The 14,431-nt window shown below is 38.5% G+C and overlaps 1 protein-coding gene across 1 annotated transcript in view; it reads left to right on the forward strand.

The window, feature by feature from the left end:
* TG (thyroglobulin) overlaps window positions 1–14,431 on the forward strand; it is a 286,547-nt gene that overhangs the window by 139,658 nt on the left and 132,458 nt on the right. The window contains exon 37 of the mRNA XM_049765629.1: window positions 13,100–13,234. Within this exon, the coding sequence (XP_049621586.1) occupies window positions 13,100–13,234 (135 nt within the window). The remainder of the gene's footprint in view (window positions 1–13,099; window positions 13,235–14,431) is intronic.

A 14,431-nucleotide genomic window follows, 5' to 3' on the forward strand; every position in this document is an offset into this window, starting at 1 on the left:
AATTTATTATGAAAACATGAAGTAGGTAGAGCTCTATGTCTGGTTTCCTGTGTCTGGTTTCTCTCTTAGAAATTTCTCTAGACATATCTTTAAAGTTTGCAGTATACTGATGATATTCACCAACCCACAAAGACATAACTGAAGCAAATGCTGGGCATTTTTAGATGTCTGTAGAAAGACTCCTCATGATGCACAAGTCACTCAGGGAAACCATTTAGAGCCTGAAGATGAGTCACTAAGAGAATGACAACTGTAGTGGAGCAGAGCTGGGGAGGGAATATTTTGAGTGAAGGTCTTGATTTTTCTAATCATGAGTTGGATCCTTGACCATATCCTTTGCTAACTCTGAGATGCAGTTTAATATTTTTTTTTTTTTGGTTTTTGGGTCACACCCGGCGGTGCTCAGGGGTTACTCCTGGCTGTCTGCTCAGAAATAGCTCCTGGCAGGCACGGGGGTCTATATGGGACACCGGGATTCGAACCAACCACCTTTGGTCCTGGATCGGCTGCTTGCAAGGCAAACGCCGTTGTGCTATCTCTCCGGGCCCGCAGTTTAATATTTTAAAAATAATATTAATACAATTAATTCACAGTTTGATCTAGTTATTAAAACGAGCAACATGGGGCTACAGCAATAGGAGGGAATTTGCCATGCCTGCTACTGACCAAGTTTGTTCCTGTATGGTTCTCCGAACCCTCTAGGAGTAATTCTTGCGTGTAGAGGCAACAGTAAGATCTGAGAAATCCTGGAAAACTAAACAAAACAAAACTACAATGTAAATGAAAGCACTGCATGAATGGCAATGTGCCACACAAATATAAGATATTATTTAATCTATTGCCCATTTATTGCTTTCAATGTGAATGATTGATCAAATAATAAAGGTATTTATTATTTATTGAGCTACTATAGTATATAAGTAATAATTGCCATATAATATATTATAGAGATGCAAAAGAACCATTGTCCTATTTTCATGTAATTAAAGAAACTGAATTAATTATACATTTACAGACCAGGTAGTTCATGCAAAACAGCAATATCACTTCTGATTTTTACTAAAGGATGGCAAACATTTCTTTTACCAAGAGCTCATTACAAATGCAGTGTGGTGATGAAGAAACAAACTAAATAGTGATTTGAGAAACTAGAAACTATAAACTTTCCCCAACACTTTTGATTCCGAAGAAAAAGAGATGACTACCTTAAAATAAAATGTTGATTAATATTTAGTTACTGACAGTTTATAGGGAGTTTATCATATGTAATAATGTATGAAGACAGCATGCTTTTTAGACTGACTGAATTTTTCTTATAAAATTTTCTTTCAGTGTTTTCTGGGGCTTAATCTCAGAACCCCTGCACCTACTAAAATATGGAAACATTTAGGCCCATCATAGAACTTAATAGCATGGTTTAGTACTTGCATTTTTGTCTATAATACTTTAAGCATGCTTAGGTTAATTTAATAGCTAATGCAATGGCAACACTATGTACAAGTTATGTTGTATTGCTTATAAAATGATCTGAAGAAAGGAAAGTTTGTACATATTTAGTTCAGATGAAATAATCTTAGACCTATCTGCATGGCACATATTTTTGATCTGCAGTGTGTTGAGTCATTGGAACTTGCAGAGTGATTATTTTCAAGAAAATGGACACTCTGAAACCCAGAACCCATGTTGGAATAGATGATTGTTCTCATGGTGGAAGCTTTAAGTACATTTTTATGCTAAGTGTATGGATGGTAATGAGATTTGATTGGAAAATAATTAAGCCCTTGAGGAATAAGAAAAAAACATCTCTAGAGTACAGATGGAAAATTGTCTTTACACAATCTTTTTCCTCTGCCTTGGAGAAACAAAAAGGAAAATGGGGTGATTCAAAGAGTGAAAAGGAGATCTCTGAATAGAAATCAATATAAATAATGGCCCATCTTTTCTCTGGGAGAAAAGAGACCCAACACCTGGCTATATTGTTTAGTTTTGGAGATAACTGTGAGTCTCGAAATAGGGGTTGTAGATAATGGAAGAAAGACGACTAAGTTGTCAGGCTCCATGCACTGAGCGTTCTGTGGAGAGTGATATAAAATAGTTGCAAATGCAGCAACTGGTTCTTCTCTGAGGATATTTTTAGTCATACTTAGGCAAGACAAGATACAGAGCCACTGTATGTGTTAATGTATGTGGGAGTTGAGAGTCTGAGGAAAAGAGAAGTTGAAATGATGGGTTAATTGACAGCCTTGATTTATGAGAAATCAGAGAAGTATGACTAACCTAGGGGAGGAAAGAGACTAAAAGAAAATCACATAAATTTAAAGAATTTGTTCCAGTGGGATCACTATGTAAAAGTTTTGAGGAAACAAAAGAAAATCATGGATGCAGTTCAAGTGGAGTTAAAGAAAACTAAGATTTAATTGTGGATAGAATTCAATGCTATGGTGAAGTTTGGAATACAGTTGTAGATCTTGTCTAGTATGATAGAAATAAATATTTCTAGGATGTAAGACATCAAGATATTGAAAACAGAGTAGTGATTAGGCCATCCTCTTTCCCCAGAGCTTTAATATTTTAGTAAGACTTGGGATGGAGATGAAAATTGATACTTGGGCCAAAGTACTTGAAGAATGTTGAGAAATGATCAAGTATTCTCACTGAAGATGCCATGAAGGATTTACAAATTCCACATTTAGAAGATCCTTATCCAAAAAGATTGCAGAAGACATGGTAGTTGTGTCAAAGACCCTTGACTCCAGGACACAGTAGATGAAGAAAAATGAAACAATTTCAGGTTAGCTGTGTTCCAACAAAGATAGTTTGAGAGAGAGAGAGAGAGGAGGCAAGAAACAAGATATTAATTTGCTACTGTGTGCAAAAACACAATTTTAAAATTATATCATGTATATGTAATGTAACAATAAATGTTAGTTGAGAGAGATTGAACTTACATTTTATTCTTTAATTGGAAGAAAGCTCAGCTCATTGGAGCCAATATTTCACTGATTTATTTTCAACTCTTAGTTTTGTCAATAAAGAAGAGTTGAGGATAGAGTTAGAACAGGGCTTAGGGCACTAGCCTTGCATGCAGCTGACCTGCGTTGGACCCCTAGCACTGTGTATGTTCTCTAAGCACCACCAAGGGTAATTACTGAACATACCTGAGTGTGGCCCAACCTGCACTTCCAATAATCCAGCCAAATTGTACAATTTTTCAAAGTTAAAATGAAACCATCATTACTATATTTTAAAAGAATTTTAAGCTGCTTTACTTATCAGGAAGATAATTATCCACAAATATAAAAGTGTGATAGTTTACTAAGCAGAAATAATATCCCAGAATTCTCATTTGTAGAAAATAAAGACAAATGCAAACTTCCTGTCAGATTTCCTGTTGAAGTTTTGGTCCCAGAGCAAAAATTTCCCCATGCATCTTGGTTTTGACCAAGTTGGGAGTCCTTTCGGCAGCCCCAAACTGGGATCGGGACGCTGCAGCCACGGCCTGTTTTTGTTTTAACGATAAGCCAAGATTAGGGCACAGGCATGTCTTAAGACTCGGTAAAAATTATATGTAGATGAATATGCCCATTTATTTTTAATATATGGCTTTCAGCAGCAGTGAAAGTTATGCTGACCCATACTATAGATGGAAAGTCAAATCCTAACTCATTTTCCCAAGTCCTTAAATGATTGGGGCATCTCTCCAAGGCCTTATCATCAAAGCTGTGCCGCTGGATGCCAGCTCTGAGCAAGAGTTTGGGGGTGGAAGCAGCCATAAAGATGAGTGCTCTGAAGCTCATCAGTGGCTTAAAATTCCCAAGGCCTCATACACATGAGGCATCTTCTTTACTATTGAGCCACATCCCCAAAACTAGGATTAACACGATCACTATTATCTTATTTTTAATGACAGGTACCTACCATGCAGTGCTCAGAAGCTCCTAGAACTCCACCAAAATTTTCAGCCAGATAGGCCAGTGGCATAATGCCATGGCCAAAGGATGCAATACTGCTAGGGCCTTAAGTGCCAGACACTAGGCTGCACAGTCAGGGATAGGGTAAGGGCCATTTCTTTAAGGACCATGTGGTACTATCTAACTGTTGATCTACCTCCTTGTCCCTGATTATTATTCTCAGCATTTTAATCATTAGGAATAGCAGTATTTATCTCTGGGGCAGAATAGTTATGAATCAAGGGGATGAATTTTTTTCTTTATTATTTTGTCCACTGTGCTTCATTTTCATTTATAAGACATAGTAGATACAAAAAATTACCTAAAATTCCTAAGACGATAGTAGAGGAAAAGCAAACACACATTTGCAAATTCTCTTTCAGTCAATGAGCCTTTTTCTGTCCTATATTTTTGTAGGTCAAATTTTTCCCCAAGTCACTTGCCATTTGGGGTGGGGCATCATTATCAGGGCCTAAATTTCCAATTGGTCACATCTGGAAATGAAGTGACTTTTTTGGCACTGGTGGTGAGGATTTTCAAAGCAGGTAATGGAGAGACACAACGCAACCCATCATTCTTGCTGTCACCTCCCTGCTTAGATCTGGAGATGCGGTTAATAATGACAGCCTGCTCTTCCTGAAAACACAGTCCAGTCCTTAGAGTATAAACACAGAGTCTCAGGGTCTGCTGGTAGTGCTTTGAATTTTTGTCTGACTCCAGGCTTCACCAACAGACAAGGTTCTTTCCATGTCAGTCTCTCAAATGTTCACGAAGTGTCAGGGCTGTCTTTATCCTCTCCTTTCTGTCATCAAAAAAATCACCTATTATTTTTTCTTTTTCCTTTGTGCTGTACATGGCAAAACCAGCCCTGGGTGACATGGTGCTCTCTGCAAAGAGACAGTGTTTGCAGAAAAATGAGAATGTACATCTCCCCATCCTATAACAATTCAGTTGGGGATCTCCCCACCCTATGTGCTTACAGCCCTGTGTCCGCTCAGGCAGAGGCAGTGTCTCTGTCATATTTTACCTGTCTTCATGGTCACTGTGGATAGTGGGTGTCTGAAATAATTTTACTTGTTCAAGAGACTTCAGAATTCATATTTATCCTGTCCTTAGCATGGAAGTCACACCTTTAAAGTGTCTTAAACTTTCATATATTCAGTGCCAATCACTATTCTACTTTGATTTGATTTGAATTTTTGTTTTACAGCCTCAGTGCTCAGAGACTACTCCTAGCTTGATCTTTGAGATCCCTCCCTGGCAGAGATTGTGGGAATTTTGGCACAATGGCTTAAACCCAAGTTTCATTGGCTTTGAAATCTTTTCCCTAACCCAGGACCAAGGTCTTTGATAAGAATGTAGGAGCTAAAAGCAATTCTCTTTTGTTCTGCTTATAAGAAGTCTATGAGAATACTGAACTCTTTTAGATGCTTTGGATCTTTTACTCTTTATTAATTTATTTTTCTTAATCATAATTTTTTGAGGGAGCATATGCCTAGCAGTCAGTGCTCAGGGCTTACTCCTGGCTCTATGCTAAGGGATAACCCTCAGTGAGGGCTTACGGGATCATATATGGGGTTCTAGGTAGCTAATCAAGGTCATTCACAGACAAGGCAACCCCTAAAATCACAATCTTAGAAAATTTATCAGATTTAGAAAATGAGAAAAACCATAAGATATTTTTTATTTAAAAAACAGGTCTGTGATATTTTTAACAGTAGAAAGAAAGTTGAGTGAGCATTTGATAATGAATTAACATTTTATTTGTTTTGGTTTTTTTTGGGGGGGGGGCACACCCGTTTGATGCTCAGGGGTTATTCCTGGCTAAGCACTCAGAAATTGCCCCTGGCTTGGGGGGACCATATGGGACGCCGGGGGATCGAACTGTTGTCCTTCCTTGGCTAGTGCTTGCAAGGCAGACACCTTACCTCTAGTGCCACCTCACTGGCCCCACGAATTAACATTTTAAACTGATTAAAAATATCGCATAGTGTGGCCGAAAAGATAACACAGTAAGTAGGATGCTTGCCTGGCATGCGGTCGACCAGGGTTCAGACCCATCACAGCCCATATGGTCCACTAAGCACTGCCAGCGGTGAATCTTAACTGCAGAACCAGTAGTGACTCCTGAGTGTTGCCAGATGTTGCCTCCCTCCACCACCAAAAAATTGCCCAATGAAACTTTATATAGCACTTGCTCCTGCTCCAAACCCTTTTTCCTGTGAGAAAGATAAGGCCCTGAGGATTGGGCAACCTTTGGTTTTCTAGCCAGCAAGCAATAGGACTCTCCCTACTGCATTAATTTGGTCTGCAGTTATATGCTATGTGTTGCCTTTTAAAAAAATTGTTATTGAGACCAGTGTAAATGACAGGTCTTTTATAGTTATATCTCAGGTACATAGTGACAGTGAATTAGGGCCGTTCGCACCACCAATGTTGACCTCACTCCACCATAGTTCCCAGCATGCCTCCCACAGTTTCATGCTTAGTCTCCTGAACTGTTAGTGTGACAGGTCCCTTTTGTGTATAGCTTACTATAGTTTGATTCTATTGTCATTTACTTTGATTTAAATATTTAGGTGTGACTATTTTTTATTTCCACTCAATTCTCTGAAGACCGCTTGGTCCCTAGGTCCCATCCACTTTTTTTTTTTTCTCAATTTGTAAGAAGACAGAGGCAGAACAAGATGATTCATGATCTGTGGTTCTGTTATTATTTTTAAAAAGGCAGGAACCCCTATTATAATGACTACAATGTCTTCATTTCAGTCTTTGAAATGAAATCAAGGGCCTGAGAGTTAGAACTGGAGGTTCCTGAGCACAGAGCAAGGGGGTACTGAAAACTGTTGACACGGCCCCAAAGCAAGAACAAAAAAGAAAAATTATTTTACTGATATCTGGAAATAAAGGCAGGAAAGTCAGAGGAAAAGAGGTAGGGAGGGAAGGAAAGAGTACTCGGTTTGGTTTTCTATATCTTGATGGAAATTAAAAAAAAAAAAAAAACAACAAAGTTTAGTCATTAGTAAAAATGCTTAGTCTTCATTAGAAAAAAGAAAGGGACGATGTGTCCCTATTGCTCAGAGGCAGGCAGGGGTGGAGTGGGTGGCTTGGCAGATCACATTTGACCAGGTCATCAAGCAGTCTTGGCTCAAACGCTTCTCTGCTGACTTTTAGGTGTGTTGCCTGGATAAGTCACAGCAATCTCTGAGCCTTCCTTTTCTCATATGCCGAGAAGGGAACATAGAGAAGTGTTTTAAAGCAATCAGACTATCTTGTGATGAATCTTCAAGTATTTTATGCTTTCCTACTGGAAGTAGCACTTGCTGCTGGGATATCTGGCCTCTGGGGGAAGGGGCTGTACGACATTCCCCTATTTTAATGCAAATATTACAGTTTTCATTGGGGGTTAAAATACTTGAGATATTAATATCCATGGAGTGTTGGAATGGATGCTCTTTGACATGAAGCTGTGTCTCTAAATTCTCAGTTATGGCGTGCACTTAGAACCAGTCATTATAGCTGCTGGATGAAATTTATTTATTTGTTTGTTTGTTTATTTGTTTACTTATTTATGTGGGCAACTAAGGAGGCAAACTCATCCCTCTTGCATTTCCCCTGGGGTCTGGGGGCTGTAGCTCACCAGAGAGAACGCTAGGGAGCGCTAAGGAGCAGTGAAATCTTGGGTACCCAGAAGACAGATCTGTTCTCACTAGGCCGGATTTCATTCTAGAGGCCTATTGCTTCTCCTTCCTGGTTTCCCTAATCTGACTTGGAGTGAAGAGGAGGAGGAAAGAGGGGAGGAGAGATCAGTTTTCTGAAGTCTGACTAAGAGAAGCCTGGAGCAAATGGGGGTGATGAGCTCATACATCGTGGTCACATTGCAGCAAGTCAGAGGCATTGTACTCATTAGTAATTAAAGACAAAATCCAGCAACAAACAACCAAAAAAAAAACTCAGCACCACGTTGCGATTTATCTGGATTTGAGTTTCTCAGAGTCCAGAAGAAATTTGCCCTAAAAGCAATTCTAAGATTAACAAGGCTTGAATCCAGAACAGACTCTTCACACTTCTCTAGCAGTTGTGGCCAAATCAAAAAAAGACCAAAGAAATATTGCAGAGATTGCGCATGGCATATTATTCTCAACTTGAACGGGTGTCACAGGTCTCTTGGAAAGTTTGTGAGGAATAGAGAGAAGGATGTCAGAACCTGGGCTTGGAAATTTGTACCAATTTCTTTGAGCTACTGCTGTGTACTAAACTCTGAAAACTATTGATGGAAAATACGGGATAATAAACTTTTAGGTTGATTATACTTTTTCCAGGCTTCTACTGTTTTGATGTCAGGTGTATTTCCCAGGAAAAAAATCTATTTATTTAATAAATAGATGAAGAAATATGTGAATACACAGCTAAGTTAATAATACTGAAGACTTGTAAAGGTAATGACATGAGAGATCCTCCAAGAGAAGCCATTGCTACTTCTGAGATGTAATTTGGATTCCATTTCGCAGGGAGCCACAGAGAAAAGCCCTGCCTGTGATTTGCAAGGGTAGTGAGTCCGTGGACTGGAGGAAAACAGACCACTAGAGAAACAGCTTTTCATTTGGTCAGCAGTAATCACCTTTTAAATACAGCAGAAAAGAAAGCTGGAGAGATAGGACACTGGGTAAGGCACTTGCCTTACACACAGTCAAAAAAGGTTCGATTCTATCAGCCCAGATAGTTTCCTGAGCATATCCAGGAGTGATCCTTGAGTGCAGACTCAGGAGTAAACCCTGAGCACCTCTGGATATGGTCTAACTCCCCCAAAACAAAAAAGAAAGCTAAAATACAGTTGACTTATCTTGAAATTCTTAATGATAGCAAACATGAAACATGATATGATATATTTTTTCTCACTCCAATTAGTTTTAACTTTGGGGATGTTCTAATTATCAGTGCAAAGGAGCTTTCTTGATTTTGTCAAAAAGATCTAGACTAAGTAGCCCCAAATGATGAAATATGCCCCGGCAAAATAGATTAGCCAAGAAATATTTTCAAATATAATATTAATAAAATTAACTTAAAAATAATATTAACGGGGCCAGAGTGATAACGCAGTGGTAGGGCATTTGCCTTTCACACGGCTGATCCAGATTGGACCTCAGTTTGATCCCCGTGTCCCATATGGTCCCCCAAGCCAGGAGCGATTTCTGAACATATAGCCAGGAGTAAGCCCTGAGAATCATCACTGTGTGTGGCCCAAAAACCAAAATAATAATAATAATAATAATAATAATAATAATAATAATAATAATAATAATATTGACATGGGAGACTCCTCAGTAGCTGTAGTTAAGACAGTGTGAGGACAGAACCAGAATTAATAACAAAATGAATAAATGACAAAAGACAACTCCCCTCCAAGCAATATTCATTTACATTTTAGAAATTAATAAAGGATAAGCATGGTAACCCAATTCAGGGAGAATACTTTTTATTAAGTAATGTTGCTATCATAATGATATATATTGAAAAAAATTAAAAACTAACCAACATTCATTGATGGTGCTGTGTAGAGCCGATTTACATATGACTGCTCAAATATTGTACGTCCTCATTTATTGGTCTAAGTATCTTCAGGCATTGTGAGTTCATAGATTTTGACTTCATGGAACCCAGCCTAAGCCCAGAACATCTAATTCACAGATACTCCCTGGGGGTATGTAATTGGATCTGTAAAATGTAGATGGCAATCATGCCTTTAACATAGATTATCATGAATAGATCATGCAAGTTCTTCTAAAGTGGCAACTTTTCCTGGGCTAGTAATATAGTATGGATGTAAAGCACTTGTCAATCCTGGTTTGATCTTAAGCAATGCACATGGAATGAATGATTCATGAGGACCACTAGCTGTAGTCCTCAAACAGCAAAAAATTACATTTTTTATAATGCTACTGAGATGCCCCGACTTCATGAGTCACAATATTTTTGCATTCACAAAAAGCTTGTTGTCCACAATTTTCCAGAGTCTCTTCAATACTAGAACTTGGATACTGGCAGGTCAGCAATGGCTCATTCCAGGAATCCTATAGGATTCCTATAAACTGGAGAAAGGGGACAGGTGCAGCGTATGACAGATTTGACTCCCAGCTTTATGATGGTGACAGAAGAGAAAACTCTCACTTTTGATATGATATTTACCCTTGAATTATAGCGCTTTCTCCCATACTTCAACCTAAACAGGCTTCCATTTTAAGATCTTAATTTAAGATCTTAATTGACATGTTTGGTCTTCAAATCCTATTATAGCTGTTCTCTTAAATTGCAGTGTACTAACCCTCTAAAAATATACAACTCCATTCGGTCATACAGCAAACATGATGTTTGTGCTGACTATGAAAATAGCAAAATGCAGAGGATCCTTAAGGAAATATTAGTCTTCTGGGCAAGGAGGTTAAGTCCCAAGTTTAGAGAAACGCAGCTCCTAGTTCTTAGGATGGCTCCAGGATTCCTATATGTGAACCTGATGGATTCCATTATTTGGCAAATTCCTAAATATATTTACTTTTTCTTGTTTATTTTTTAAATATAATGGGTGCTATATCCTTTTACTGCTTTATTTACTAATCTAATTTTAGAGTGTCCTTCCTTATCCAGTGCCTGAGTATCAAAGACAAGTTTGGGATAAAAAAATATTATAGCCTTCTCCATATAGCCAAGATGTGTGTTATAAAAGACAAAGTCCTTTCATACCTGAGACTAGCTTTCTGAGAAGGGTGTACAGGACAGAGTTAAAAAAAAAAAGCCAGTAGGGCATTGATTTTGAATTCAGAACTCTGCCATATCTCTGCTGTGATCCCTCTCCAGCTCTGTGTGTTTGGAGTCACATAACTTATCTAAGTTTTTGGCTATTTTTTTTTAATGAAGAGGGCATGAAAATCCCTGCACCAGCTGTCACTGGGAGTGCTCTGGGGAATTCACCCTGGTGCCTTTTATAAACAGAGAAACTGAAGGCTTTAGAAAACACAAAGTGCTATACCTTAGGTTACCTATGATTTATCAGAAATGTTTAAAACTTAAAGTCATTTATTACAAGTGACAGAAAGATAGTTCAGAGTTAGAGCGCTTGCCTTACACACTGTTTGTCTGGGTTCAAACTTTGATACCCAATATGACTCCCCAAGCCCATCAAGATTGATCCCTAAACATAGACCCAGGAATAAACCCTAAGCATAGAAAGATGTCTCCTCAAAACAAAACAAATAGAAACAACAACAAATATTTATTAGAAGGATTTTATCTGAGATGAAAGCTTGGACCCTCAGCATGGCCTGGATATCTCAGGGACATATATGCTTTGGCACATCTCCTCACATCCATCTGATATCTTCTTTTTTTTTTTTTATTTAAGTAACATGATCATATTTGGGTTACAGCCATAACCAGAACACCCCCCTTCACCAGTGCAACATTACCCCCTCCCCCACTCCCACCCCCTGCCTGTATTCGAGACAGGAATTCTATTACAGTAATTTGTTTTTAAGTTCAGTAAGTTGTATTTTTTTCCTTAAAAGATAAGAGAAAAAAATAGTAAAGGTGTGATAGTGGCAATCGCCAATGTTTGCATAGCTCCAGATAAATGGAGAAAATGGAAAAAAAAATCCTTGACCTGATTACAAAAAGGCCTCACCCCAGAAGTTTATTGGCATAAGACAGACTCTGGGTTCCAGGCATACCAGTCTATCCAACTCCAGTCATTCTCAAGGTCCCAGTGAAACTTTTTCACACTTTAGCTATTGTTGGTATCAGACTCTTATATTTAAAGACTCTGGATTCTGTGCATTTCTTTCATCGACTGGCATCTTTTCTCTATAACCAAATGCCACTTTTTCAGTAGCATCAGGATCCATCCATGTGGGAACACAGTCTATGTATAGATGGCAGCAATGAAAAGATATTTCTCTAGATGCTTTTATTCGTTCTACCCTTTAAGGATAGCACACTTGAGGTCATGGAAGTAGTTCAAAGAGCTAGAGCTCATGTTAAACTCATGGCACACATGACCAACCAAGCATCACTGGATCTGACCACCACGTGGTCCTTGGCACGAATGGGTCTAAGCAGCTCATTCCCAGATCTGAAAGTTCGCCTATGTGGCACATCTTTGGGTAAAGCATCATTGAGAATGATCCCTGGGGTTGCCTGAGTTCTGCTTGGGAGATCCTTTTCCTCTCCTGACTAAAAACTATGACCCGCCCCCCTGAGCAAACTATTTCACCTCTTTGTGTCTCCTTGACTTCCTCTTTGAAAGAGGATGTCTTACTGGGGTTTTCCAGGAAACAGACTCTGTGATGGAGATTTGCATGTAAAGGCTTGAGTGAGTGCAGTGCTCCGAGGAGTAACTTCTTCAAGGAAGAGAGGGGAAATAACGACACGATTTAGAAGAAAGCTTTTATCCAAATCAAGCGTTCAAATAGTGCCACAGTGAGCTCACAGGGGCTGGAAAGGCCCTTGAAATTGGTCTCTTCTTGAGTCAAAGGGGATGGAATCTTTGGGTACTAGCAAGGAATTACTTCTCTAGACTGTCTGGGGAAGAGAAGAGTTCTCTGAGACCAAAGGGAATTTCTGGAAAAGATCTATGGATTCTAAACTAGTGGGTTTGGAAATGAGAATCTTTATCTGAAAACAATTAAGCACACAGCCAGATGTTTATTATAGACTACTGGCCCTTTCTCTTTCAGTGGGATTGAAGAACATCAAGGTACTATGTCTATAAAAACTCAGTTGCAATATCATAGTAGACACTAAAAGCCTGTATTATCATTGTTATTAGAAACATTATAATTATTTTCTGATAACCACTGCATACTTATACATCTTATTTTTACTTCTCTTCCATTATACTATAAGGGCTTAAGAAAGTCAGCCATTTTGGGAGGCTGTTTTTTTGTTTATTTGTTTGTTTGTTTAACCTAGGCTTATATCCTCAAATTTGAGCATAGTTTCTGACATATAAAAATCTTTTACTGGATTGCAATATGGTTAAGAATGTAGTTCATGTAAGGTGCACTGGCTTTGCCAAGTGAAGGCATCAGGTGGTAAACAGTTGACTTTGTCATGCACCAGTTGATAACTGTATGATTGTTCCCTTCCTTCTCTCCTAGTCTCTCAGGACTCATGGAAATCTATACCCCGCTCCTCAACTATTATTGACCCATCCATCAGCAATTTTGATGTTGCCCACATCAGCAGTGCAGCCATCAGTGACTTCTCTGCTGCCCGAGACTTCTGTTTGTTGGGTAAGAGGAATATCCAAAAGCCAGACAGGTTTCATTGGGATGAGATTTCTCTCACATCAATGCTGCTTAACAACCTTAGAAATGCATAGCAAGGAGTTCCTAACTCACCCTGGAAGACCTGAAGGGGGAAATGTGGGAGAAAAGACCTCAGGTAAACTTTCTCCTATTGTCTTCTACAAGATCAGTTATAAAAATGAAACCAATCAGAAAGTGAAAAAGAAAAATCAAACAAAGGACCTAGCAAGTTAAATTGAGGCAAAGTAAAGCACCCAAGTTAGAATGGCTGTCCTCTGATTACAGTAGAACATACTAGCAGGAAGGATCTATTTTTGGTCAGGCTCATAAGTTGAAGCTAAAAGTAACAAAACTTAAATTCCAAATTATGTTTCATGGAACTATGAAGGAATTTTTAATAGATGAAATATTCACAAATGGACATTTAGAGAGTTTCTGGCTATTAATGTATGAAAAAAAGTGAGGAAACAATTTGATGGGTATGTTCTACAAAAAATATTAGCTTCTGAAAGAGCCAGGAATCAGAAGCACTATTGTTTTTGTTCTTAAAGTTCTGAGATTCCATGAACCTGCTTTATTACTGAATCACATAACCATAACCATATACACATCTTCCACATAGGCCTACAATGTATAGCTGTCTTTTACACATGGGCGACATCTACTGCACAACTCTGGATGAAGAAATAGCACAAAAATTAGAGTTAACAATAATGCTGTTGAACAGTACAAAACTTGCTAGTTTCAAATAAGCAGCAGTATTTTGAAACTTTTTCAAAGCACGAATACCCTGAATGTTATTAGTCACTTACATTCTCTAATGAAGGAACTTGTTTCCATGGGAGAAGATAAAATCCATCATGAATAATGACTAGTGTCACATGAAAAATGGCAGAGAAGTATGAGGTTGAAGAAGACAGCAAGGGCTAGAGCAGGGGTCTTCAAACTTTTTAAAGTGGGGGCCAGATTATGGTCCCTTAGAGAGCTGGAGGGCTGGACTATATGAGCTACTAATTCCTACTCACACTGCACATATCTTATATAAATAAAATGAAAACCATTTATAAATAAGCAGATCACGCACCAGAATTTCAATGGGAACTGTGGGCCTGCTTCAGGCTAATGAGATGGTCAATGTCCGGTTTCATATTTGTCACTGCCAGCCGTAACAAGTGATGCAAG

The sequence above is a fragment of the Suncus etruscus genome, chromosome 19 (assembly GCF_024139225.1).
Source record: "Suncus etruscus isolate mSunEtr1 chromosome 19, mSunEtr1.pri.cur, whole genome shotgun sequence".
Classification (NCBI taxonomy): domain Eukaryota; kingdom Metazoa; phylum Chordata; class Mammalia; order Eulipotyphla; family Soricidae; genus Suncus; species Suncus etruscus.